Source organism: Antedon mediterranea, chromosome 4 (assembly GCF_964355755.1).
Source record: "Antedon mediterranea chromosome 4, ecAntMedi1.1, whole genome shotgun sequence".
Taxonomy (NCBI): domain Eukaryota; kingdom Metazoa; phylum Echinodermata; class Crinoidea; order Comatulida; family Antedonidae; genus Antedon; species Antedon mediterranea.
Genome location: NC_092673.1, coordinates 8,031,902 through 8,057,909, shown reverse-complemented (window position 1 = coordinate 8,057,909; position 26,008 = coordinate 8,031,902). Strand labels below are relative to the sequence as shown.

The 26,008-nt window shown below is 31.8% G+C and overlaps 1 protein-coding gene across 1 annotated transcript; it reads right to left on the bottom strand.

Annotated features, from left to right (window-relative positions):
* Nucleotides 1-1,357: 1,357 nt before the first annotated feature.
* LOC140046528 (uncharacterized) lies at nt 1,358-25,884 on the bottom strand. Its single transcript, XM_072091206.1, has 20 exons — nt 25,817-25,884; nt 24,612-24,849; nt 21,195-21,357; nt 16,809-16,936; nt 16,007-16,126; nt 14,319-14,467; nt 13,493-13,604; nt 12,802-12,897; nt 9,461-9,589; nt 8,363-8,458; nt 8,016-8,207; nt 7,405-7,578; nt 7,025-7,120; nt 6,460-6,549; nt 5,694-5,796; nt 4,236-4,417; nt 3,595-3,792; nt 3,049-3,267; nt 2,454-2,540; nt 1,358-1,766 (listed from the first exon to the last, which is right to left on the bottom strand). The coding sequence occupies exons 2-20, from the start codon at nt 24,810-24,812 to the stop codon at nt 1,710-1,712; spliced, it is 2,592 nt and encodes an 863-aa protein (XP_071947307.1). The 5' UTR covers nt 24,813-24,849; nt 25,817-25,884; the 3' UTR covers nt 1,358-1,709.
* Between the last annotated feature and the right edge of the window lie 124 nt (nt 25,885-26,008).

The following is a 26,008-nucleotide window of genomic DNA, read 5'->3' as shown; positions in this document are numbered from 1 at the left end:
TTGTATTATAATACATTTTAATATAACATTCATCTACAACAATTTACAGTTACAATACTAGAATACCTCTATGCAGTAATATTAAGCTCCCTCAGATTAATTGCCAAAAACCAAGAAAACCCTACCTACAGCACAGTTTAATTCTTAAAAGAAAACCTGAATCCATACTATAAACTTAGTGGAAAATTTGCACCAGTAACAGTATACTTAAAGTCTGATAAAGTATTAATTCTCAAACCATTTCTGAATATTATTACCAAATGGCAAATAGCATTAGTGTGACATTTGTTATTTACAGTTACTAAAATATACATATTTATAATTTCATTTCTTAATTTGATTTATTATACTGTAATTGAATAAACATACTGTGTAAAGTGTAAAATAATTTCAATTCAATAATAAATTAGTATGGTTATGGTATTCTGTGAAAACCATTCAATATACATCTATACACAAAACTTTGTGACCACTGACTTTGCTCACATTCCAGGATAGATTTAAGCAAATAGTTTTTTGTTTGTGAGCATGCCTATATGCAAGCTAATATTATACAGGAATGAACACAAACATGAGTTTATATAGATTAATAATATAATAATAATTTATGTATATACAATTATATGCTGTCACTATATCTCTATAAGTAGGTATCTCTTAACATTAAAACCAAAAACAGTGATTGAAATTACGACATTTTGATCATTTATGGATCAAAACCTCTCACATATAAAAACCCAAATTTGCTGTCACCAACAAGTAAATTGTGATTAACTGTAAAATATACTGTCCAATTAGGACTTTTAAAATTGTATTTTTAAAACTATTTTTGTAATTTATAAGGTTTTTTCGCAAGATTTCCCAGGTTCCCACTGGTATTAAAAATGAAATGAAATAAAATAAACACTTGTCTAGTACTAGTAGTGGTAAGTTAGGCCTAGCCATTAATCACACACAATGCTATATTTTGTCAATTGGATCTTTTTTTTCTATTTAGATATTGTATAATATATTAAATTTTGTAATTTTGAAACATTATAGATGAGGAAATCTATGAAAATGACAAAAAGGCGCTCCAACCACGATTCAAACTAGAAACATTTGGCTAGATACAGAATCTTGGTTGGGGCGGCTCTATCATTTTCACAGATTAATACTGTATACCGTATATAACAAAACCGTATATAACAAAACAGTTTAGAATGTTGTCTATACCTGTGAATTTATATCATATTTTCTACATTTGATAGAGATCAATTGATTTGCTTACCCTTTTCACATCTGCAACATGTAACAACTTGTTACAATTTGAAACCAGGTTTAACTGACCAATCATAGTAATAAAATAGTGCAAGATTTCACGAGGTTCGCGTATGCGTGTGTGAAAACATGTAATAAGTCTAGAGATTCAACACTGTATAACGTGTTACAAGTTGTTACATTTTATATTAAGATAAGATAATAATATCTATCTATATCCACAAAGTGCTCAAGGCACTGAATGAAGATGCAGATGTGAAAAGACTATAAGACCCTAAGTTGTAATTGACAATGTATGTGTTACATTTACATATCTACTACATTACTTTCTATTCATTTATATTTCCATGAACCAATGCATTTAAATTTTATCACTTCAGATGATCATTGGATCATTTTGCTTGACCACTGTGTAAATTTGTTTCATTACTGGAAACATTCTTTGATAATCACCTGTGAGAAATGAAACCTTTCTTCTGGGATGGCTTGGAACCAAACCAGGATTGCTATAAAAACAAAAACAATTTAAATGATTGATAATAAACATCAAATCATACACAGGAATGGCAGAATAAGACAATAAATACAAATAATACATAATTATACAATGTGTATGTTTAAAAATGTAATCATTTTGAATAATAATAATAATTTTGAGTATGGGCATGTCATTTTTATTAAGCATATAAATAAAGAACACTGCAAAAACCTTACGCCCTGAAATTGGCACATGTTTAAAGCTCTGTCTACATTATCAATCTTTATGTGAAAAATATGGTGTGCCCATTTATGGATAGGATGATGTCATACTGTATTACTACCATATTGAGTGCATCACACATTCGTTGTCAAACTAGTTTGATAGTGTAGACAGAGCTTAAGGCTCTCGTCATCCATAGTTTTGGAGGTTATACATAATTTACATTTTGAAGAACACAGTGCATCTTTGGAAGAGTGGGAGAAGGTTTTTTCAGTTTGACCTGTAAGCAATAATTCAGGCCAGTATTTACAGGTTATTTCTACATTTTGCTGTTCGAAAAAAATAAATTGTTGGTATAAAAGCATGATCACACTGCTAGGCACTTTCAGGTGTGTTATTTAGGCCTGGGAAAAACCCACCAATATTGTGGAACATTTTGCAATGATTTACGTTACTTGAAGTATACTGTACATATAAATAAATTATGAATTACCTTCCATTCTATCACCTGCTTGATTCCTTGAACTTCTGTAGGTGTTAATTCTAAAACGGTTGCTACTGCCTTTAATAACTGCAGAGCCTGAAAAGTACAACAATAGAAGTTTACAAAATTATATAAATAAACATAATTATAATACATAATATAACTAAATAATTAGGCAGTAGTCTTTAAATGAACATAGTTAATACATACTCAAAAAAGCTAATTGTAACTTTACAACAAGAGAGTTTGATATTTAATAATATTTCAAGCAAAATAAAAGCATCTTTTCTATTTGAGACCAAGGTGAAAGTTTGTAGAAGTTTTCACGTTTCTGGTTACTACAGTGTGTTAAGATATTACATGCACAAACATGTTTTTTTTTTAACTGATGTACAGTAAATGATGTCACAAAAGTAAATCACACTGAAAGTGTACAATTTCTATGTTTCATGTTAATAGCATACTTTAAGATATTACAGCAACAACAAAAAATCATAGGAGAGAGAAAGAAAATGATAGAAGTTGGATTTTCAACAATCACATTAAGTGATACATCCTGTCAGTAGGAGGATCACACATATTCCATAATGGCTATAATTATTACCTCCATTTCAGTACTACATATAAATTTGTACACAACATGTTTTAGATACTGGAAGTTGATCTCGCGTAGGTCATTCTTGGCATTACCGATGCTACTTATAGCAGCTGGTGACGTTGACACACGAGGTAAATTGTTCGGGGCAAGATGATTGTTATCACGGGCATGACGAGGATCCTCATCTGATGAGTTATAACCTCCACCACTACCAGATTGCATTTTCTATAAAAAAAAAATTGTCTCTTTACAATATATCTCTTTCTTCTTAAATGCTAGTAGTTTTTAGACATCACGTGTCTCACTTGTGTTCACTACTCTATACGTTTTTGAGCAAGCATATATGTCCACATGTGAAAATTCCATTACAATTATTTATAATATTTTCTAGAATCTTATCCATAGGAATAAAGGAAATAAGTATTGTATTGATGCAGATCAAGATTAATGTTTTTCATTCATGATATATTTTCATAATTCCAGAAATGTTTATAATCTTATTTAAATAATACCACAAAAGAGTATTCGGGTATATTTACCATTTTAACTTACCAGTTCCCTTTGTAGTGTTTTCTTGAGGTCTGCTAGCCTCTGTTGCTGCATTTTGATTGCTTTATTCTTCTCAACCAATTGCTCTTCTAGACCCTGAATTGTCTTCTCCTTCTCTCCAGCATCATCTTTTAAATTCTGGATCTCATCTGGTGATAGTTCAGGAGCTGAAGTTTCAATGATTTTCTCAAGATCTGTCACCTGTATTTAGAAACAGAATTAAACAAAAAGGTAGTTGTGAGTTTATTCCTACAGCACACTGAATGAGTATAGAAACGTCATAGAAAGCTTATGCAGCAGACAACAATGTGTTTATGCAGTACCTACAAAATTGAAAAAAAAACATATTTAGAAAAAATTATTTAAAATAAACAGAAAATATTTAGCCTTAAAGGCCAGGAGAAATTCATTCACAGAAACAGGCAAAGAAGAGTAACTTTGTTACTAAAACATCAATTGATGATGATGAATTTTCTTTTTGACAAGCAAAATTAAAACTATGAAAGAAGGCTGTGAAATAAAGTGGCGCTTTAAATAAAGATTGGTATTAATACTAGGGAGTATTTTCTTTCTTGGATATTTGTATAACTATCCAATTCTTAATTTTCCTACCTTAAAAACTTAGTATTCCATTATTAACAAACCTTATCATTAATTTGTTTAATTTCATCCTCTTTTGTCACAATTTCTTGTTTTAATGTTTTAACTTCATCAATTTTTTCTTGTAATATTTTCTGTGATTCATTGTCTGCTGCCCTCATTTGTTTACTTTGTAGCTCAATCTTCTGACAAAGTTCCTTATTACTGTTTTCTAATGAATGTTTCTCTACAAAAAAAAAACAGTTTGTAACCATTATCACATAAAGTCACTCATTATCTTAATAAAATATTCTGACAAAAACTTAGTTAGTTACAGGTAAAAAAGTGTACTTTTACTTATGTGAACAGCGCCCTCAATCTTTATTTTCCCAAAAATACCACATTTTATGTGGTTTCAGAAACTGAACTGGTTATAACTTTTTTTTATAGATTTTTTGTACAGTTACTTGTAATTTACATACCACCTCCTCCATTTACTACAGCTACTTCATTTACATATTACTTCTGCCGTCCACAGATACTGTATGTGATTTCCTAGTTTACTGGCAGCCATTTTGGATTTTTCCCACCATCTTTGCAACGAGTGACCTATATTATGTACCATGTCTAAAATATGTTTCATTGACCATGATTAGGCCTACTCCATGTTTTCCTACTTCGTTTGATACCTATATGCGATTGATATGATGATCCAGTTTAGGCTACTGTCAGCCATGTTGGATTTTGGCCACCATCTTAACAACGAATGACCCATGTCATGCAACATGTCTAAAATATGTTTCAATGACCATGAATACTTATGTTTTGATAGTTCATTTGTCTATGTGACTTCTGCAACAAATGAAATGTGATTTTCCAATTTATTGGCGGCCATTTTGGATTTTGGCCGCTATCTTGAAAAATAATTTACAACCTGAGTGGCTCCTAGGCAAAAATCAATTGGTAGGTCCCAACGAAGCTCCATGCCAAATTTGGCGCTTTTGTCCACCATATAACGTTTTCCTCATTTTTTGGAGTTAAGCCACCTGACTTAAATAATAAACATTTAGGGTTGCATCTACTTAAAAACAAAACAAAATCTAATAAACTATTTCTGCTGATTTTTCTCCAAAGGAAACTGTTTTTATAGAAATTGAAATCGTTGAAATATAATTATTATAATTCGCCAACATGAGGTTCAAATCAAGACAATAATTGATATTTGTGTTGTGTGTATACAATGATAATCAGAAAATGACTGCAATACATAATATAATTATGTGTTGAAATGCTTCAATTTTGCAGCAAATAAGAAATTTTTTACATTGAAAATAAAAGTAATTTATTCACAAACTATCTAATTATTTTTTGCTTTTTTGCGTAGAAACATGGCCCTGAATGTAATATGGTATTTCACAAAGTCTTCTCTCAATGTGTTTTTCTTGATGAAAAATGCTTCTACTGTAGAAAGTTTGGTTTTGAGATCACATTTTCCAAGATGTGAGTTTATGATTTCATTTTACCTTTTTCTTGTAATTGTATCCTTTTTTCTTTTTCTTTAATGTCAGTCTGTAATTGCTTTATTTCTTTTTCCTTTTCACTTAAGCTTTCTTCATTCTGCTTTATCTTTGTTTAAAAAACAGAATTTAATGTTATTCATAATTTTGTAAAAATACTGGAACAAAAATGCCCTGGATAGTTGATTTGATTTTAATCTATTTGGAAAAGCATTTAAAAAACATAAATTAATAACATTAATAAACTACTAACATTTACAGAAAAACTAGTCTCTTTACAAATCTAAAAGACATTTTATACAAAGCTACTCATCTTGTTGAAGAAAATGCCTAAGATAAAATCATCCATATTAAATTTTTTCATTTGTGCAGGGGATTGCCAACAAATAAAAGATTACACAATTACTGGCTTTTTTAAAGAGTCTCCATGACATGACAGTCAGGACAATGGTTTTGCTTAGAGTAAGTTCAAGTTCAAATTTATTGTAAAATACATAAGTAATTCTAATTCGTATACACACAAAACATTACAATATTAAAATGTAAAAATAGTAAAGTAAAAAGAGTAAAATGTAAAAAACAGGACTTGATAAAGTTGCACTATGATCAATTAAGTTTTAAAAATACTGAACACTTATTATTTAAATTGCTTATTGTATATTCTAATTGCACATGAAATTAGTATGGACGGCAACATCATATCCTGCTGGTATTGCCCTTTGACATGCAATTAAAAATCCACTAAAAATAGACATTGATAGCAGTTACTTACTTTTTTCTGGAGTGTTACCACAAGCTGACGGACAGCTTCTAACTCTGACACTATTTCAGTACATTCTTTATCTTTCTCTTTAATTTTGACCTAAGAACCAAACATATACACAACCAATAAAATCAACAAAAACTATTCAAATTTTCCAATTTGTATAGCACTGAAAAAATGCTATTTCAGTACTGAAAGTCAATTACTATTTATAGACACGCAATTTGCAGTAAAAACTATGTTGAATTATAAGGCACTAAAATCATTTATTTCAAATATTTTGTAATAACTGCAAGCATGGCATAAAGTCACTATATATATAATATACAATAAAACTGAAGTTTAATTTGACAAATAACTAAATTATTATTTTATATCTGAATGTAATAATTTGCTCAATTCTTTAATTGATGCCAGGACATCAGTCAAATAAATGAATGCTCATGAGGTGTTAAATCATATATAACATCAACCAATTTCAACAATATACCATTTCAATATCATTAAAATAAAATCTTTTTAATAATTAATAATAGTGATATTAAAAATTAAAGAATTAATGAAAAATACTAACCCTCAAGTTTTCATGTTTGTCTTCCATTTCAGATATTTTCTTTTCATGTTCAATTTCTTTTTCTAAAAATTCATCTTGTAGACTTTCTAACATGGACTACAAGTATAAAAGCAACTCATACATATTTATTCTGTTATTTTATTATCCTGTAGAGTTTTTTTTAATGTAAATCTATACAAAGCATAAAATGTAGGCCTAAATCAGCAAATGGTGACATCACAATTTAGCCTTCATCAACTTTCTAGGTCTATACATAAAAGACGATTTGTGACTTCAAACAGAAAGAAAATGTTTGACAAACCATAAGCGTAAATTTGCACAAGACTCTCTGTTATTGTAAATGTAATAAAAGATAAAAGTTGTTAAGAATGAACACTTACAATTCTATGGCTAGATGCATTTTTATCTAGGTCCCTGGCAGTTTCCAAGGCAGACACTTGAGCCTCCAGGCTTGCAGCTTTCTCCTGCAACATCTTCATAGATTCTAATGACTGTTTCTTTAACTCACTTACATGATTTTGAGATGATAGCACCTGTGAGTCCAACTTAGATTTCTACCAAAAAAAATGTAATGTTTTCAATATCATCATACAAATGGAGATACTGTATTTAAGTATTTACTCTTTGCCAATAAATGATGTCACAACTTGGTGTGGGGTTAAATCTACATGCCTCAGTGCCTGAATAGTAGGGCTATACCATTTGAAGGCAATCAGCGAATAGTACAATACTATTTCAGGCATCTCAGCACATTTAAAAAAAACACTCTCAAAGAAAAGAATGTTTGTATACTATTACGGTATCAGGTTTAACTCAAAGAACAAAACTTTTCTAACTAACCAATTTGAAAAATCTTTCCATCATATTTAATGAAGTTATTACTACTATTATAATACAGTAACAAATATCATTGAAAAATAAATATTGTGATATTTCTTTGTAATAAAAATAGTTATGCTTAAATTTTGAAAAACAAAATAAAACACAATACCTGTGATGTTATTTCAGTATCTTTCAATGCAATTGTCTTGTGTAGTTTGGTAGCATTTTCTTCAGAGGCATCTAATCTAGCTTGTAAATTACTAATTTGCGTTGTGAAGTTTATCTTTACTTGCTCAAGGTCTTTACATTTATCTCGAAGCTCTTCTGTATCTTCTCCCATCTTTATATTTAAATTGGAAATCTGCATAAAACAATTGCAAACAATTATTATTGTAACATATTTTCAAATGTGCCACATTTGTATGAAGTACTATTACCGAATTATTTTACATGTGTGAACAGGCCAATAACTATGGTAAGTTTCTCGCTTGCCCAGTAAAACTTATCAAGACTTACTTGGTTTTCTAGAAGACAAATCTTTTCATTTGCAGCATTTTTGCTCTCCATAAGACTTTTTCGTGTTTCTTCAAGTTTCTCTTCAAGAGAATCTCTCTACAAAATAATTTTAAATATTTAAATTTAAATGAAATCAAGCAAAAATATCAAAATAAAAAGAAAGTAAAAGAAAAACAGAAACTGAATGGGAAAGTGTACAACCACCACTCAACAAACATTTACATATTTCAATCTATTATGATTTTAATAAATTGTTGTCACTGAAAAACAATTGTCTGTTTCTTGGAAATATTAAAGCCAATAAAGTAATTTACAATGACTGAGATAATGGTATTTAAATGTACAAATTTCAATTCAATTTCAATTTATCCAACAACAAGTCTCCAGAAATGGAGAGGACATTACAAAAAGCAAACCAAGATACATAACAAAATGGAAAGAATTCAAAACTTAGAACAGAATTTAAGATATCATTAATAATGGTCATTATTTGTAAGTGTAGGGTCGGTTTCGGGCATAGTTGCAACAGTGTCACATGTATTACAATTTAATTGATCAAGACAGGTTATCTATATACTAAATACAACTCTCTCAATAGCCAAGAATGTTGGGCTAGCCCAAAAATGCCTAATTTTTTGCAAAAAGTATGGTTTTCAAAATTTAATTTAAATACATTCAGACAGAGTATAGTTTCATGGATCATGGGTACGGAAGTTGGCCAAAAATAAATTGTTCAATCATACTGTACTCAAATTACATAACAATGAAATTACAGGTTTCCCTCCAATTAAAGACCACTTTTGGGACCCAGGTTTTAGTGGTCTTTAGTAGCTTTGGTTTCCAATTAGAATCCTCCCCAATTTAATATGCTTTGATAATGATAATGATGATCATTTGATGCCTCAAACGTTAGAGAAGCATATTATTAATCAAAACGTTAGGAAACTCAACAATTCTTTTTAGAACTACATATGTGGTGTAATTCAACCTTTAAATCTGAATAAAAATGTTTGTTTTAGGGGATATTGGGAGAGTTGACTGTATATCATCATGGTCAACATGATCAACCAGTTGTTTATAGTGCACACAACCACTTACTTCCTTAACTACTGCAGTATACTGCTCATCTTCAGATAGATTATTATCTTGTAGCCTTTGTTCTAATACCTCTACTTTTTCTTGTAACTGTTTAATCATTGTCTCCTTCTCTTCAAATAAATTATTTGTCTAGAAATATAAACAGAAATATGAAGAATCAGCTTATAGTAAAATTATGAACATGTCAATTATCTTTTTAATATATATAAGCTGTATGAAATATGAAACCCTTAAAAACAATCAACCACATGTTATTTGCATATTTTCTGTTTATATTGAAAACTAAAAATTATTCATCAATGTGAATGTTATGCAGAATTCAATCAACTGAGAACATCATGTGATTTGGTTAAATCAATCATAATGTTTGTTTTAGACATTTTAATAACTATGGTGGTAGATCTGTCCAGACAACCTATCAATACACATGTACTATGCGACAATGGTGTAACAAATCTATTAGTTTGTATTCATTTTATTTATTTTGTGTTTGTAGATAATGTATATGTAAATAATAACACACTTCAACTAAATGGTGTTTTTAAATTGAAACATATCCATCATGCAAACCATGCAATGTGCAAACAATTGTTTAATTATGAACCAAATTTGTGATTATTGTCAAATTAAATTACAAGACGTTTGTCCCTTGGTAAACACATGCACCTCAATACAAAATACAATAAAAAATGTTATTTTTCCAATAATATTAAATTGTTAAAATTATAGCGTATTAAGATTTTTACCATGAACATTCTACTTTAGCTAGAGAAAAAGAAATTACAATGTATACACTTACAGTACTACAATAGATACAACTACTACTTGATACAGGCCCGTAGCCAGGGGGGGGTTTTTAAGGTTCGGGCGAACCCCCCTTTACAGCAAACCCCCCTTAACCAACTGCGAACCCCCATCCCCGACATGCCCAATACCTCACCCTCATCTCCAAAAATCCTCCAAATACGTGCCCTACAGTACAAAAAGTTGTTTGTAAATTGAAAAATTCGTAAACTTGTTCGTGAACCTTCTTCTCTGTATGAGCGTCAACTAGTGATACGTGTCTGTAAATTTCTAAAAGCTGCAAATGAATTGCCGATTTTAACCTGAAAAATAAATGTTTGGTCCCTGCATGTAACATGATATTGACGCGTCTCATAGCGAGCTGGCGCACGAACGATTCGTACAAAGGACACCGCCAGACAACTGCGTACCAATTGTTTAGATCACTGGCAGTCAGGCAGCATGCATAAAGTATAGCCTTCCGACGTACATCAGTATTTATGTGCGACTATGAAGTATAATGTATCATAGAGGATAGTGAATATTAATATTTTACACTATAATATCTATGGTATCAAGTACTGTAGTTCACATTATGGCATCCGATTATTTTTTTCTAGACCACCAGCCGATACGTACTAAAATGTATCAATATCACCTATTTACATATTTATATTCCTCAACAAATTGCTGTAAATAAATATTATAGAGCTAGCAAATAGCATTTGCCTTCAACCAGTGTGCTTTTTTCGGGGCTGCTCCTAGATGTACGTTCGCATTGAACTTGAACGCAAAACAAAATACGGAGTAAATGATCAAACAATCGGCGGTTCCGCACACAGAGCACGCGCATCTAACATACGGCAACAAATAGTTATCGTCCTTTAAATTATCGACGTGTTTGAGGAGGAGGAAAAAAGTACGATCTTTTTGCTCATTGGTTATATAGCATGCTGCACGAGAGTGTCTTTTCTGGCCATCTAGGGGTGTCATTTAACAAAATTCGCTTCGCATCAGGCTGGGGAAGGGGGGGGGGGGGGTTGACCCAAATATTTAGTGTCCGAACCCCCCCTTGACAGATCCTGGCTACGGCCCTGTGATAGATATTGTAGTATACACTCTACAAGGATATTAGACACAATGTACAATTTACACTGTATTCATTATACATTTTTTTTTAAACATTCCTTCTTTCTAATTTTTACAATTTGTAATACTCTCAGTTTTAGTACCATTCTATAGGTGGCAATGTACAGAATAACCAACACAAACACTAATGAGAGGGTTTTCAGAAGGACAGAGGGTGAAACATGGGAAATGAGAGAGAATACTGTAGGACACAAACAAGAGCAATTTTTAAAACAAGATGTCAACAGTAAAACGCATTAAGGCATCACGAGTGGGGAGAAGACGCTTTTTTGGTGAATAACAGCCTCGGCCACCAACACGACTACAAGATGCTTGGGTTTAGGAAGAACTTTAGGGTATGATAACAACAGTTAACTTTTACCTGTGTCTGTTTCCAGCAGCAATGGATTGTGGGAAAGGAAGACATAAAATAATAACAAATAAGGGCAACCACAAAAAGTATGTACAGCATAAAACAAATCCTCTTATATATCTACAAATGTATCAAAAAACAATGCTAATCATATTTTAACCGTAATCATTCATCAAGTAAAATTTATTTAGTTATCGATTTAACTGTATAAGCAATTATCTAACTTTCAATTCTAATTCTCTTACAATTAAGTGTAATGTATCACTATTTTTAACATGCAAAGTAAAGTAAAGTAGCTAAATAAATATATCTAATTCTAATACCTCATATCGGCTAGCAAAACTCACGAATTACACACACACACACCAGGGAGCCAGTATTGGCGTACTGTATGGTGTGTGCCTCGATGTGTGTAAACTTTTGAGCTTTGCTAGGCAATGGGAAAGGGAAAATAAACTAATCAAACTAGTGAGAAAAAAAATACTAATGCCATGCATATCATTTCTTTCTATAGCTTTATACTGTTTTTATTTTGACAAGCATGGTCATAAAATATTGCACACACTGGTCTAGTTTGTCAATACAATGTATAAAAAGAAATTACCAATTGCAAGGATGCTAATTAAAATATGGGGTTTTTTTTTGCAGAATAGAGCAAAATTTATAGAAAAAAATATTAGAAAAAAAGTACTACTAAGGCTACTATTAAGGATAGAGCTATATCTACCTAAATCTATTTTAAATCTACTACTGTTTTTGCTATGGGCAATGGTCATATTTATAGTACTGTATACTAGTTGATAATCATTTTAAAATAAGCAATTTAACTTGAAATAAAGTGCCTACAATTTTAAAGCAAAGCAATAGTTCAGTTCAGTATAATAAATTGAAATTATGATTAAACAACATTTTTAGAGAAATATAAACAAAATGATTATACTGACAAAATGTTAGTTATATATTAAAATGAAGCATAATGATAGTGAGTAAAATTTAATAAAACAATTTGTTAAAATATTGAATATTAAAATGACAACAGAAGTTAAAATGTTGTTACCTGTTTTGAATGTATACTTTTCTGATGCTTTATTGTGTCATAACTATCTTGTAATGCATTCAGATTTGACTCTATATTATATAGTTTTGCATTTTTCTATAAAGAAAATACATATTTTATTTAAAACATGAAATGCTAGTAGTATGATGTGTCAAGCACAATCTCTGTGTTTGTTGTGGCAATGGCTTATTTAGTGATATAGAGGCTAGTACAGTAGGAACAGCAGATACTTAAGAACTGACACAGGATGAATGTTAGTATATTATATATTGAATGTACTTTAACTAAGCGTTTTACAATTTTGTAGGTCTAGTTTGGCCTTACTATGTCTCTTAGTTTTTTCTCCCACTCACATGGTTTATTTTGTACATAAAAAATGATTTGCATTGTATAGCATTCAGATAAAAAAACATACTATAAGGAACTGAATCTATTTGAAACAAACATCAAATAACACCATGATCAGTAACAGTAATGATATGACAATATTATTGTTTTTATTGATCATGCCGTCATTTGATTGGATTTAAAAAAATACTATTTGCAATGGTTATCCTATAGGTCAAATGAAAACTAAGTACCTTTTGTTTTATGTAATTAAATGTATGTTCATCTATTTATCATTGTTTATCATTTGTAGAATAAACAGGCATTGTACTTTTTGCAAAAAGTTTGTACTATAAATCCTTACCTCCTTTAATTCTTTTTCTAAACTGGCAACAGTTCCCTCTAAAGTCTTCTTCTGTTGCGTTAACTGTAGCATTGTCCCTTCCCCTTCCATCTTTTGGCTCATGAAAGTTTCCCTATGGAATGAGAATGGAATAGTTAACATCAGTAGCTGAAACACTTGAATGAAATGAGTCTTTATATAAATGCAGATGGTAGGTACAGTAGATAGGCGTAATATTATAAACAGCTGGTTAAATGTTTGTTTCACTAAAATCAATTTATATGAATACACTGTGTGTGTTACCACAGTACAATTGCACTGTATTGAAGTAGGTACATAATGAAGTAACATAGTACAAACACCTTATTATTAAATAATTAAGATACTGAAAAATATTTTTTGGAAGTTGAGACACACTAATAATAGCTTACACCTACTTTAAATTGCCACAAAAAAGAACCTTGTATTTATTGTTTTATTATCATTAGGTCCATAAACATATATGACCCTAGAAAAGAGTTCATTAAATCGGATTTCAGGTCAAAAGTTGTAAAGAGGTATCAATAAAAAATACTGTGTCAATAAAAAAATTAAAAAATCACAGGCATGGTTGATAGTCACTTACACCAGTGTATCATTTTTCAAAATTCACTATAATACAGTTCCCTTAATTTGTTTACATATATTTCCAATTACAAATGGCCAAAGGTCTGTTGCTGTAAAAATTTGGGGGTTTTAGTGTATTTACCAATCATTATAACAAAATCAAACAACTAAACTACAGTAGCAACTTCTGTGAACTACTAACAAACAAAAACATTTTCATTTATTTATTTATCATAATTACCGTTCTTTCTGTAGCATATCCTTATCAGCCTTAAAAGATTCCAACTGTGATACTTTTTGTTCAAGTTGTTGACTTCTATCTCTCAACAGCTCCCTCACACTTTCCATTTCTGACTTACATTTATTTAACTCTTCTTGACTATTTAAAAACTGTAGAAAACAAGAACATTTATTCTAAATATAACTAAATATTTTAAAAGTTAAAAGTTTGAAATTAAATACATATAAAATTGTTATTGTGTATTGTATAGTAACTGCAATTAAACTATTGAGTTATATTAAAATATTATTATTAGACATATTTTTTTATTAAAACTAATTAAAAAGATGACAATGATGAAACTGATGACCAAAATTAGATATTGATTTAGTTATGAAAAAACAAGGTAGGTTATTTGGATATTATCATCATTTTTTTTGTATTTTATTTTAGCCAATTTGCGTCAAAGACACTATAGATTCAATTTCTTACCAAAAAAATACTTCTATTGCTATTGCAAAGATGTTTGTAATTGATAAGTGCAAATTTATATCTTATTTCATGGACTAGCCTGTAGTAAGTTGATTTGATAGATAGCCTAGTCAACATTTTGTTACTAATTGCATCATATAGAGTAATGTCACGCTACACAAATTTATGATGTAGCACACATATTTTTTTATTCAATTTTAGGCAAATTGCGAAGGATAACCACAAGTGAACTCAATCACTGTCCTTCTCTCAAAGGTGGCTCTCCTGTTCACACGACAAACATATACACAAGATGCTCTACATAAACAAAGACTTATTACAAGTCTTTGGGAGTGGAGTTGCAAATTGTGATGAGAAAAAATCCTGACATATGACAGGACTTGAACCGAGGACCTGTGGATTGGTATCCAAGCATCACAACCATCAAACCACAATAATATATTGTGAACACAAAGTTTGCCACCTATACATAAAACTATAACTTATTTACCTCCGCCAAGGAGGTATATGTAATCGATCGCGTGTTTGTTTGTTTGTCTGTTTGTTTGTTAGCAGGATTACTCAAAAAGTAATTTTTTTAGTGTACTTTTCAAACCTGCTAGTGTTAAAAGATAGGACAACATTTTTCAAGAGTCGGCGAGCAGTTTTAAAGTAACAAGTAAACTCAAATTGCATTTTCTAGAGAACTACTTGTCCAAAAAACTTCATTTTTGGACCAGAGGCAAGAGTTATAATTTGTGATTTGTAATTTTAAAACATAATTTGATTTAATGTGCACCCTTTTTTATGCGAGTAGTTTAAAAAACCTATTTCTTTTCAAATTAACTTGTTTGATTTTCGCGTTGCTGTTCTATTGTAGTCAACTGAAGCTATTGTTAATTGAAAGGCTTGTTACATAACCAATACACCAAACTCGCATACACATGCTTGTAGTGAAATTAGCCTAAATCACAAACAGCATTAAGACACACACAAATATATATATATATATATATATATATATATATATATATATTTTCCCAGAGAAATCTTATGTAGGAGAATTTTACAGTAGGTATGCACTTTCGGAGTGGCTTTCTAGTTCAGTATGCTATTCATATTTTTCATTCTCATATGTTGGGGTTTTTTCCTATTCTCTTGTTTTCTGTACAGTAGTTGTGACAATAATAATTTTCTCACAATCATTATTTATTTGAACTGATAATTTAAAATCTCACCATGTGCTTAACCTTTGCCATCTCCTGAACCTGAAAGCCATGTAGTTCATCATTCTCTTCAAGTTTAATAAAATGACTCATCTCTAACTTCTGTAAACGTTCTTGCAAACTCTGCTTCTCCTGTCATATAAAAATATATAAAATTGAATAAATTCATCTCCTTCCCAAAAATATTTTTAGAATCAAATTTTCGTTTGTAGTGAAGGACAAATATATAGTATAGCATTTTTGGTATATTAACTTTTATTTTTATTGCAATTTCTAATTTCTGTAAACGTGAAATGAAAATTAAATTTCATTATTTTGTATGAAATCTCTAATTTCTCGTAAGACTCCAGGATATTTAACTTGGACAGCACGCTCCCAATTTTTATGTTTTAATATTCCATTAATTACAAACAATAATTGTTATATATTTTTTCTAAATTATATTGGCAACAATTTTAAGTTAGTTTCACACAAAAGTGAAAACTATTTCCAGTTTGAATATACTGTATTTCATAACCTTGTAATTCCAATATATATATTCGTGTGAAACCAATATTCTATGCAATGACTGATTGGTTTTCCGTACTTTTGAACAAAAAAAAGAAGATCGGAAATATAAACATGCATGCTTATATAAATTGATTAATGAGTCTAGTGGAAAACAGGCTTCAAGCTCATTAATATTTGTGCAATGGAACGAATAATTTCATTCAATAAACAATGGAAATAGAACCTTTCATCTTTCACATCATAAAATTATTTCATTTTTTACCATTTTACGTATAAACATTAAATATTTGTATACTATACCTACCATATTCATAGCTTCAATCTTGCCATGCATGTCATCTTCTCTTTGTACAAAGCCCTCCAACTTTTCTACCATCTTTGCCCGCTTTAATTGAAATTCCTCGTTAGCTTCCTGTAGCCGTTTCATGGAAACTATATGTAGAAAGTCATATAATAAAAAAGATTGTATAAGTTTCTAGATTTATGGTGGTGTAAGTCAAAAAAACTATAAAATATTAGGTGTCTAAGGTCGTGTTTATACAACACCCTAAATTTGAACACGGCTTAAATTTTTAGCGTGTTGTTCGGACCGAGGTCAACCCACCTTAACGTTTGCTGTTATACTAGAAATCACGATACCGTGTTGTACCGGAAGTTTCATCAACACGCAGTGCATGCTAGGATAAAAGGTCAAATTGTTGATCGCTTGAATTGAATTGTTGGCTGGGTTGTTGTCAACAAATCATCGTCGCCTCCTCGCTGTCCGATGTATTCGCGCGGTTTTTACCATTTTCATTATTGTATTCGTTCACGTTTGCATTGTTGTTTATTTTGTTCTCGGTTCATTTAAATTAATAAAAGTTATTTTAAGGGTTTCATTGTTTCATCTATACACTATAGAAGAAGATGCCATTTTTGCGATGTTATTTTTTATTCTGTTTGGAGTGGGAAACGATAGTCTATAGAGGCTTACTACCACTACGAGTTGGCCCTACCAGGCTAGGCGTAAGACGTGGTAGGAGGATGATTGCTGGCAGCGAAGCAGCAATAAATGGGCCCAATCTTGTTAGACGTCGCATGACATGATTGATATTACGACCTGTTTTAACGAGAGGTCAAAATATACCCTGAGGACACTTCCAACACGGTAACGGCGACCGGGAATCCACCAAATTTTAGGATTCAGCCAAGTAGCCTTTTTTGCAATTAAAATCTCATTACACGGAATCTCTTTGTTGTTATACAACACACTTCTCGTAGGCGTGTAGAATATGCGTGTAATAGCGTGTTGTATAAACGCGCCCTAAGATCATCAAGTTATATCAATATTTTGCTTTTCGATTTCATGACATGCCACACAGCTGTTTAGACAAAGTCATTAGCCACCACATGCACTTAGAAGCATATGAATGAACTCCATAGATGTGGTTGTGTGGTGGTCAAGAAAACAAAAGTAAATAATAGTAATACAGAAATAATATATAATAAAGTAAATATGACAACACTATTGTACATACTGACAAAACGATGTGTCTATACCATATTTCAGTAATGCATTTAATGTACATAGGATTGGGAACCATGTTGGTCTATAAACTGCAGTATTAGATAGCTGGTGATTGAACATGTTCACACCTTATGTCGTCGCTTCAAGTAGCATGTAATATTTCCATAACTACAAATTACAACACAGACTTGCATATTGTTTAATTTTTGGAAGAAGGTGGAGAGGGGGAATTTGTGTATTTGATATTTTATTGTTACTGTTTGTTTAATTGCAATAATATGCTTGCTTTAATAATTTGCAGAATAGTCTCAATCCTGCTGCTTTTGGTTATTCTCAATCCTGCTGATTTTGGTTATTCTCAATCCTGCTGCTTTTGGTTATTCTCAATCCTGCTGATTTTGGTTATTCTCAATCCTGCTGCTTTTGGTTATTCTCAATCCTGCTGCTTTTGGTTATTCTCAATCCTGCTGATTTTGGTTATTCTCAATCCTGCTGCTTTTGGTTATTCTCAATCCTGCTGCTTTTGGTTATTCTCAATCCTGCTGATTTTGGTTATTCTCAATCCTGCTGCTTTTGGTTATTCTCAATCCTGCTGCTTTTGGTTATTCTCAATCCTGCTGCTTTTGGATATTCTCAATCCTGCTGATTTTGGTTATTCTCAATCCTGCTGATTTTGGTTATTCTCAATCCTGCTGATTTTGGTTATTCTCAATCCTGCTGCTTTTGGTTATTCTCAATCCTGCTGATTTTGGTTATTCTCAATCCTGCTGATTTTGGTTATTCTCAATCCTGCTGATTTTGGTTATTCTCAATCCTGCTGCTTTTGGTTATTCTCAATCCTGCTGCTTTTGGTTATTCTCAATCCTGCTGCTTTTGGTTATTCTCAATCCTGCTGATTTTGGTTATTCTCAATCCTGCTGATTTTGGTTATTCTCAATCCTGCTGATTTTGGTTATTCTCAATCCTGCTGCTTTTGGTTATTCTCAATCCTGCTGCTTTTGGTTATTCTCAATCCTGCTGCTTTTGGTTATTCTCAATCCTGCTGATTTTGGTTATTCTCAATCCTGCTGCTTTTGGTTATTCTCAATCCTGCTGATTTTGGTTATTCTCAATCCTGCTGCTTTTGGTTATTTTCAATCCTGCTGCTTTTGGTTATTCTCAATCCTGCTGCTTTTGATTATTCTCAATCCTGCTGCTTTTGGTTATGCTCAATCCAGCTGCTTTTGGTTATTCTCAATCCTGCTGATTTTGGTTATTCTCAATCCAGCTGCTTTTGGTTATTCTCAATCCTGCTGCTTTTGGTTATTCTCAATCCTGCTGCTTTTGGTTATTCTCAATCCTGCTGATTTTGGTTATTCTCAATCCTGCTGATTTTGGTTATTCTCAATCCTGCTGCTTTTGGTTATTTTCAATCCTGCTGCTTTTGGTTATTCTCAATCCTGCTGCTTTTGGTTATTCTCAATCCTGCTGATTTTGGTTATTCTCAATCCTGCTGATTTTGGTTATTCTCAATCCTGCTGCTTTTGGTTATTCTCAATCCTGCTGATTTTGGTTATTCTCAATCCTGCTGCTTTTGGTTATTCTCAATCCTGCTGCTTTTGGTTATTCTCAATCCTGCTGCTTTTGGTTATTCTCAATCCTGCTGATTTTGGTTATTCTCAATCCTGCTGCTTTTGGTTATTCTCAATCCTGCTGCTTTTGGTTATTCTCAATCCTGCTGATTTTGGTTATTTTCAATCCTGCTGCTTTTGGTTATTCTCAATCCTGCTGCTTTTGGTTATTCTCAATCCTGCTGCTTTTGGTTATTCTCAATCCTGCTGCTTTTGGTTATTCTCAATCCTGCTGATTTTGGTTATTCTCAATCCTGCTGCTTTTGGTTATTTTCAATCCTGCTGCTTTTGGTTATTCTCAATCCTGCTGCTTTTGGTTATTCTCAATCCTGCTGATTTTGGTTATTTTCAATCCTGCTGATTTTGGTTATTCTCAATCCTGCTGATTTTGGTTATTCTCAATCCTGCTGATTTTGGTTATTCTCAATCCTGCTGCTTTTGGTTATTCTCAATCCTGCTGCTTTTGGTTATTCTCAATCCTGCTGCTTTTGGTTATTCTCAATCCTGCTGATTTTGGTTATTCTCAATCCTGCTGATTTTGGTTATTCTCAATCCTGCTGCTTTTGGTTATTCTCAATCCTGCTGCTTTTGGTTATTCTCAATCCTGCTGCTTTTGGTTATTCTCAATCCTGCTGATTTTGGTTATTCTCAATCCTGCTGCTTTTGGTTATTTTCAATCCTGCTGCTTTTGGTTATTCTCAATCCTGCTGATTTTGGTTATTCTCAATCCTGCTGCTTTTGGTTATTCTCAATCCTGCTGCTTTTGGTTATTTTCAATCCTGCTGCTTTTGGTTATTCTCAATCCTGCTGCTTTTGGTTATTCTCAATCCTGCTGATTTTGGTTATTCTCAATCCTGCTGCTTTTGGTTATTTTCAATCCTGCTGATTTTGGTTATTCTCAATCCTGCTGATTTTGGTTATTCTCAATCCTGCTGCTTTTGGTTATTCTCAATCCTGCTGCTTTTGGTTATTCTCAATCCTGCTGATTTTGGTTATTCTCAATCCTGCTGCTTTTGGTTATTTTCAATCCTGCTGCTTTTGGTTATTTTCAATCCTGCTGCTTTTGGTTATTCTCAATCCTGCTGCTTTTGGTTATTCTCAATCCTGCTGATTTTGGTTATTCTCAATCCTGCTGATTTTGGTTATTCTCAATCCTGCTGCTTTTGGTTATTCTCAATCCTGCTGATTTTGGTTATTCTCAATCCTGCTGCTTTTGGTTATTCTCAATCCTGCTGCTTTTGGTTATTCTCAATCCTGCTGCTTTTGGTTATTCTCAATCCTGCTGCTTTTGGTTATTCTCAATCCTGCTGATTTTGGTTATTCTCAATCCTGCTGCTTTTGGTTATTTTCAATCCTGCTGATTTTGGTTATTTTCAATCCTGCTGATTTTGGTTATTCTCAATCCTGCTGATTTTGGTTATTTTCAATCCTGCTGCTTTTGGTTATTCTCAATCCTGCTGCTTTTGGTTATTCTCAATCCTGCTGATTTTGGTTATTCTCCTGGTTATTCATTGCTGATTAATTATTATTATTATTATTAAAATGAAATAATATTATACAGTTATCTACCTACCATCTTGTTGTTTTTCAAGTGCTATTTCAAGCCTTTCCTTCATTTTCAATGTATCCTTAACCATTACATGGTATTCATCCAGTTTTCCTTCTAATTTGCGTACTTGTTCTGTTCGTTTATTTAAAAGGGTTAGCATTTCTGCTTTGCTCATTGTGTTTCCTCCCTGTAACAAATACATTTAAATTGTTTAAAATTACATAAATAATGTTATTACAGTAATTTATTTGAATAAAATATTATTTTTGAATTCTGGGTATGAAAATCAATTATTTAATGATAACAATATAGTCGAGTAATAATAGTTGAACAATAATTTCAGAAACACTTACACTAAAAACCATTTGGGATGCTTATTCAGACTAAAGGGAACCTTTGTTGAGTCCCAAAGGTGTCCCCTAAATAGGGATTCTACTCCAATGTTGCACTATTAAAACTGTTTGTAACCAGTAGTTTATTTTAGGCCTAACTGCAATTTACAATTATTAACATTTCATTTATAAAATTGTGTAAAAAATAATTTTTAAAACATAATTAATAATAAAAATTCACAACTACAATATTTCTCAAATGAATAAAAAAAACTATTTGAAACTGAAAAAAAAAATTGATACTGTATTTCATCCTTGTATTGAAAAATGGTACTTGTCATGCATAATAAACACCATAATATTAATGGAAAAAAATAAGTTGGCCATATGCTGACATGACGTTTATGTATGTATGTTAATTGACTGGTCTCAGTGAAGTACATTATAGTATCAAAAATAATTTGCATACTTCAACTGTACATACTGTAAAATTGATCTTAAGATAACTGCTCAGTGAATTTTATGTTATATTTTATGTTTTGTAGATGTATTGTCAATAAAATCCTCTTTCAAAAACTTCAAAATGTTGATTAAAAATATGTGGATTTATTTATTTGGATTGCGCAACATTAACCTGTAATAAGAGAGGACTTGAAACTAACTTTTAGTGGGAGAGACACACCTACTGTACAGATGACAGCTTTTTAATATTGCTTTTTTCTTTCCACCGCCTCGTGAATAAAAATACTGAAAGATGAGGGCGTATCAATTTGATCTCTGTTCCGCCGTACCACGCCGAGAATGTTAAAGAGTCGTTATCCAATCGAGTTCGAACAATACCATGAAAGCCCCAGTGGTCTAATGGTTAGGACATCTGCATATCAAGCAGGCGGTCCGAGTTTGAGTCTCGGTTGGGGCGACTTTTTCTCATTCTCACAGATTTCCTCATCTTTATCGTTTCAAATTAATTAATTAAATTTCAGTATATCACCGGGCGGTTTAGAATTAATGTTCTTTGCCTCTTGTGTTTATATATATATATATATTCTCTTGCACTGATGAAGGGCTAGTGTTGCCCGAAAGCTCTGCTAATTTTTCTGGCTGTTTTACTATATCGTTTTGATTTAGCTTTTTGCTTATTTTATTTATCTCGATTGAGATCCAGCCACTGATACCTATATAAATGCCATTTTTTTCAGTAATTTTCCTTTGGATTTATATTTATATTCTTTTTTTAAATATTTGTGTATACTATCAAAATGAATAAAATAAAATAAACCAAAGGTTAACTCAACATTATGTGTTTGAAGGTCTTTCACACTCAAAGATACACATTTGTAGAAAGAGAAAGACAGGTTATAAAAATTCAGTACAGTAATTATGTAAAATGTACTTTACTTTAAAAAATAAATTGTATTTGTTCTTAATGCTCAATAAAGATTAAATGAATGAGATGTGGATCATATTAAAGCATCTGAAAGTAAATTAGTAGATTGTACATGTCAATAATGTATTGTTTTGTCTAAAGTAAAAGGCACATATACAATGAAATCGATTATCTAAGCTTTTATTTTCTACCAAAAAAGTAGATTATTAAAAATAAAAATAATATAAATAAAATAATTCATTTTAATTGTTTAAACATTTTTTGTTTAAATTACAAAATTCTTTTGTTGTTTACCAAATGAAATCACAGCCAAGGAAAAACATTTATAAACATCAGACAGGAAATCAATATTGCCTTTGTATTGTTTTTATTGATTAGCTACAGTACACCTGCTAATTGTTACATACTGTATCGCCAAAATCAACCTCATTGGGAAACAGAAATAATTGAAAACCTGTACCTATGAAATGACTACCCGGTCTATATATTTGTATTCCTTGGTTACATAATACAGTGTGACCTCCTATAATTAGTGGCCACCTGAAAAAATTCATTTAACAATATACAATTTCTAAATTCTGCGAAATATTGGAAATACTGTATATCCTGTAACATTCGATAAAGTTTGAACATCTATAACCGAACATCTCATAAATTGTCTACCTCATAAGAGTGGTCAAGAGGATGTTTTCATTTCTAGAAAACACATTGTAGGACGTACAGTATTGTAAGAACCAGGTCTTTTGAAAATTAGAGGTGTGCTACAAATTGTACTCCTTGACACATTCAGCATACAGTAGGCTACATGTCAACAGTTCAAAAGATGGGAGGTGATAGTTGTTTAGCTGAACAAAGCCTATTTTATCATTGAGACCAGGAGGTGAGTGGAGCGCGGTGTGACAAGCAATACCATGGTGGTTAGTATGTGAGGGGAAAAATTTAATAAACTCAAATGGTCTTACAATGGCTTAAATATTTTATATTTGAATGTGTTTGAGCTTTTTTGTCATTGTAAAAAAACAATATATACTTCAAAATTCAGTTATTTTTCCACTGTAATCCGAGAGAAAACGTTTAAAACCGGGAGAATGATTGTAGGCTGGGAGACGAGACCAATAAGCAATAACCCCAGAGGGCGCTATATTTACAATGTCAATGTCCATCTACAGTAGGCCCTAGCGCGGTGATGTAAATTTCGATCGTCACGCTAGTATCACGCCTACCCTGGCTAAAACTGGACTGTTGGCATGCATTATTCAGGGGTATTGTGTAGGTGTGCTGTTTGTATCATGGTGTGTAGAAGTTGTGAATCGGACTCCTATGGCATTTTAGAAGTATTTCACACTCCCGTCTTAAAAGATAAGGCCTGAAAAAGACTGTAAAGTAGGTGACAGAAAAGTAAAATGAAATGACCCCTGCTCAAAACAGCCACTTTATCTGGAAGTAATAGGTTGTAGTTAGTAAGTTAGAACTGTTTGGCTAAAATTTTTCAGCCATATTCGTGGCGACTCACTGTTAAAGTTGAGCTGTCACATTCGATTTGACAGGTTATAGTAGTTAATTTAAGTCTGGTGGAAAACAGTCTTTTTAGTACATGGCCCAAAGGTCAGTTGACTTTACAAAGTTGTCTGATGGTAGAGTTGACTGTACTACAAGTATTTTTAAAATATTATTTATTTTAAGAATGGGAAATCAATATAAAAGACAAAAACGCTACCCTACCTCTTTGCTATCAGATTTCAAAGACACAGCATCCTTTAAACTTGAGACACTTCCGGATGGTGATATAGCCCTTTCTGAACCATTCCTGCTGGATTGATCCTCTCGGCATGTTACTGGTGAGCCTGGCCCATACGCTTTCTTTAGATCTCCTCCTTCAATCCCTTCCTCTAATGCAATTTTCTTTTTAAGTTTTGCAAACATCTTTGTTTTACCGTTGTGAATATTTGCTACACTTTATCTGACACCATACAGTAAATGAAAATAAAAATAATCAGATACATTATTTGATGATTGGCCAAAACAACATCAATTTATTTATGTTAACTTATAAAATGAAATCATTTCTTCCCATATTTGCACAAATAGTTGATATGTTATTTGTTTCATATAATAAATAAGATTGAATAATTTATGGATGGTAAGTTTCCTAACTATTTTTATTGAGAACTAATAACCAAAAATGATTAGGCCAGACCGCCAATATTTACACAAATGATCACAAGTTGCTTGGAAATTGTTTTAAACGTTGTTATAGCGTTTCTCTCTCTCTCCATAATTGCTGGGAAAGGCAGGAATAGAGTGTTACAAAACCATAGCATGTCACACAACAAAAAAACTCTGAGTTCTTGATGACTGCAACCTTACCTATATGACATGTTTTGTACATTTCTAGCGTTGATTTTGACATTTTTTCATGTCAATCGCCAAAATTCGAGTCAACATAAAGCAAGAGTTCTCAACAAATTTAAATTCATTTCAGTAGTCTTGATAAAAAAGTTCTGATAAGCCAGTCAAATTGTCATTCTGCACATTCACACACATGAAAGTTGACACAGAAAGCAGTCTATTTGTTTATTTATGTCAAAAAAAGTTTGATTTGGATTTACTTAGGCTTTAGTCTAAGCCTAAATACCCTAAATAGTTTAATAGACTGTAAGCTAGTCTAGGCCTTCTAGACTCTAGTAGGCCTAGACTCTGGGCCTACTAGGGGTTCGCCGGCCTACTAGGCCTTAGGCTAGGCCTAGTGAAGTGGATACTATAATAGGCTACTGTAGTTGTTTGGCTGGGTCGGATAGCTAGGCCATCTAGAGGAGGCTAGACAACATACAAGGTAATAAATTCCATTATTTTTGTCAACATAACACTTTCTAAGATTCAAATGTTGATGATTATAAATATAGTTGATAATAAATGGCTAATGTTACCTTACAATCTATTAAATTAAGAATATACAGGACATGTTTACGTGGATCAGAAATGTTTGTATTTCACCTTTCTATTTTATTGTGTCACAGGTTATGAAGGTCAATCATGACTAAACAGCAGGATTCACGAAACAGCTAATCCTATTGGTTGTCGCAATCATTAACTTTTGTTAACCTAAATGTGATTGGTGG

Coding starts and splice junctions, on each gene's coding strand:
- LOC140046528 (XM_072091206.1), bottom strand. CDS start 24,812: ATGTTTGCAAAACTTAAAAAGAAAATTGCATTAGAGGAAGGGATTGAA. Junction 8,208..8,362: donor TTTGTCTTCTAGAAAACCAA/GTAAGTCTTGAT, acceptor TGTTTTATGCAG/ATTTCCAATTTAAATATAAA. Junction 7,579..8,015: donor ATACTGAAATAACATCACAG/GTATTGTGTTTT, acceptor TTTTTTTGGTAG/AAATCTAAGTTGGACTCACA.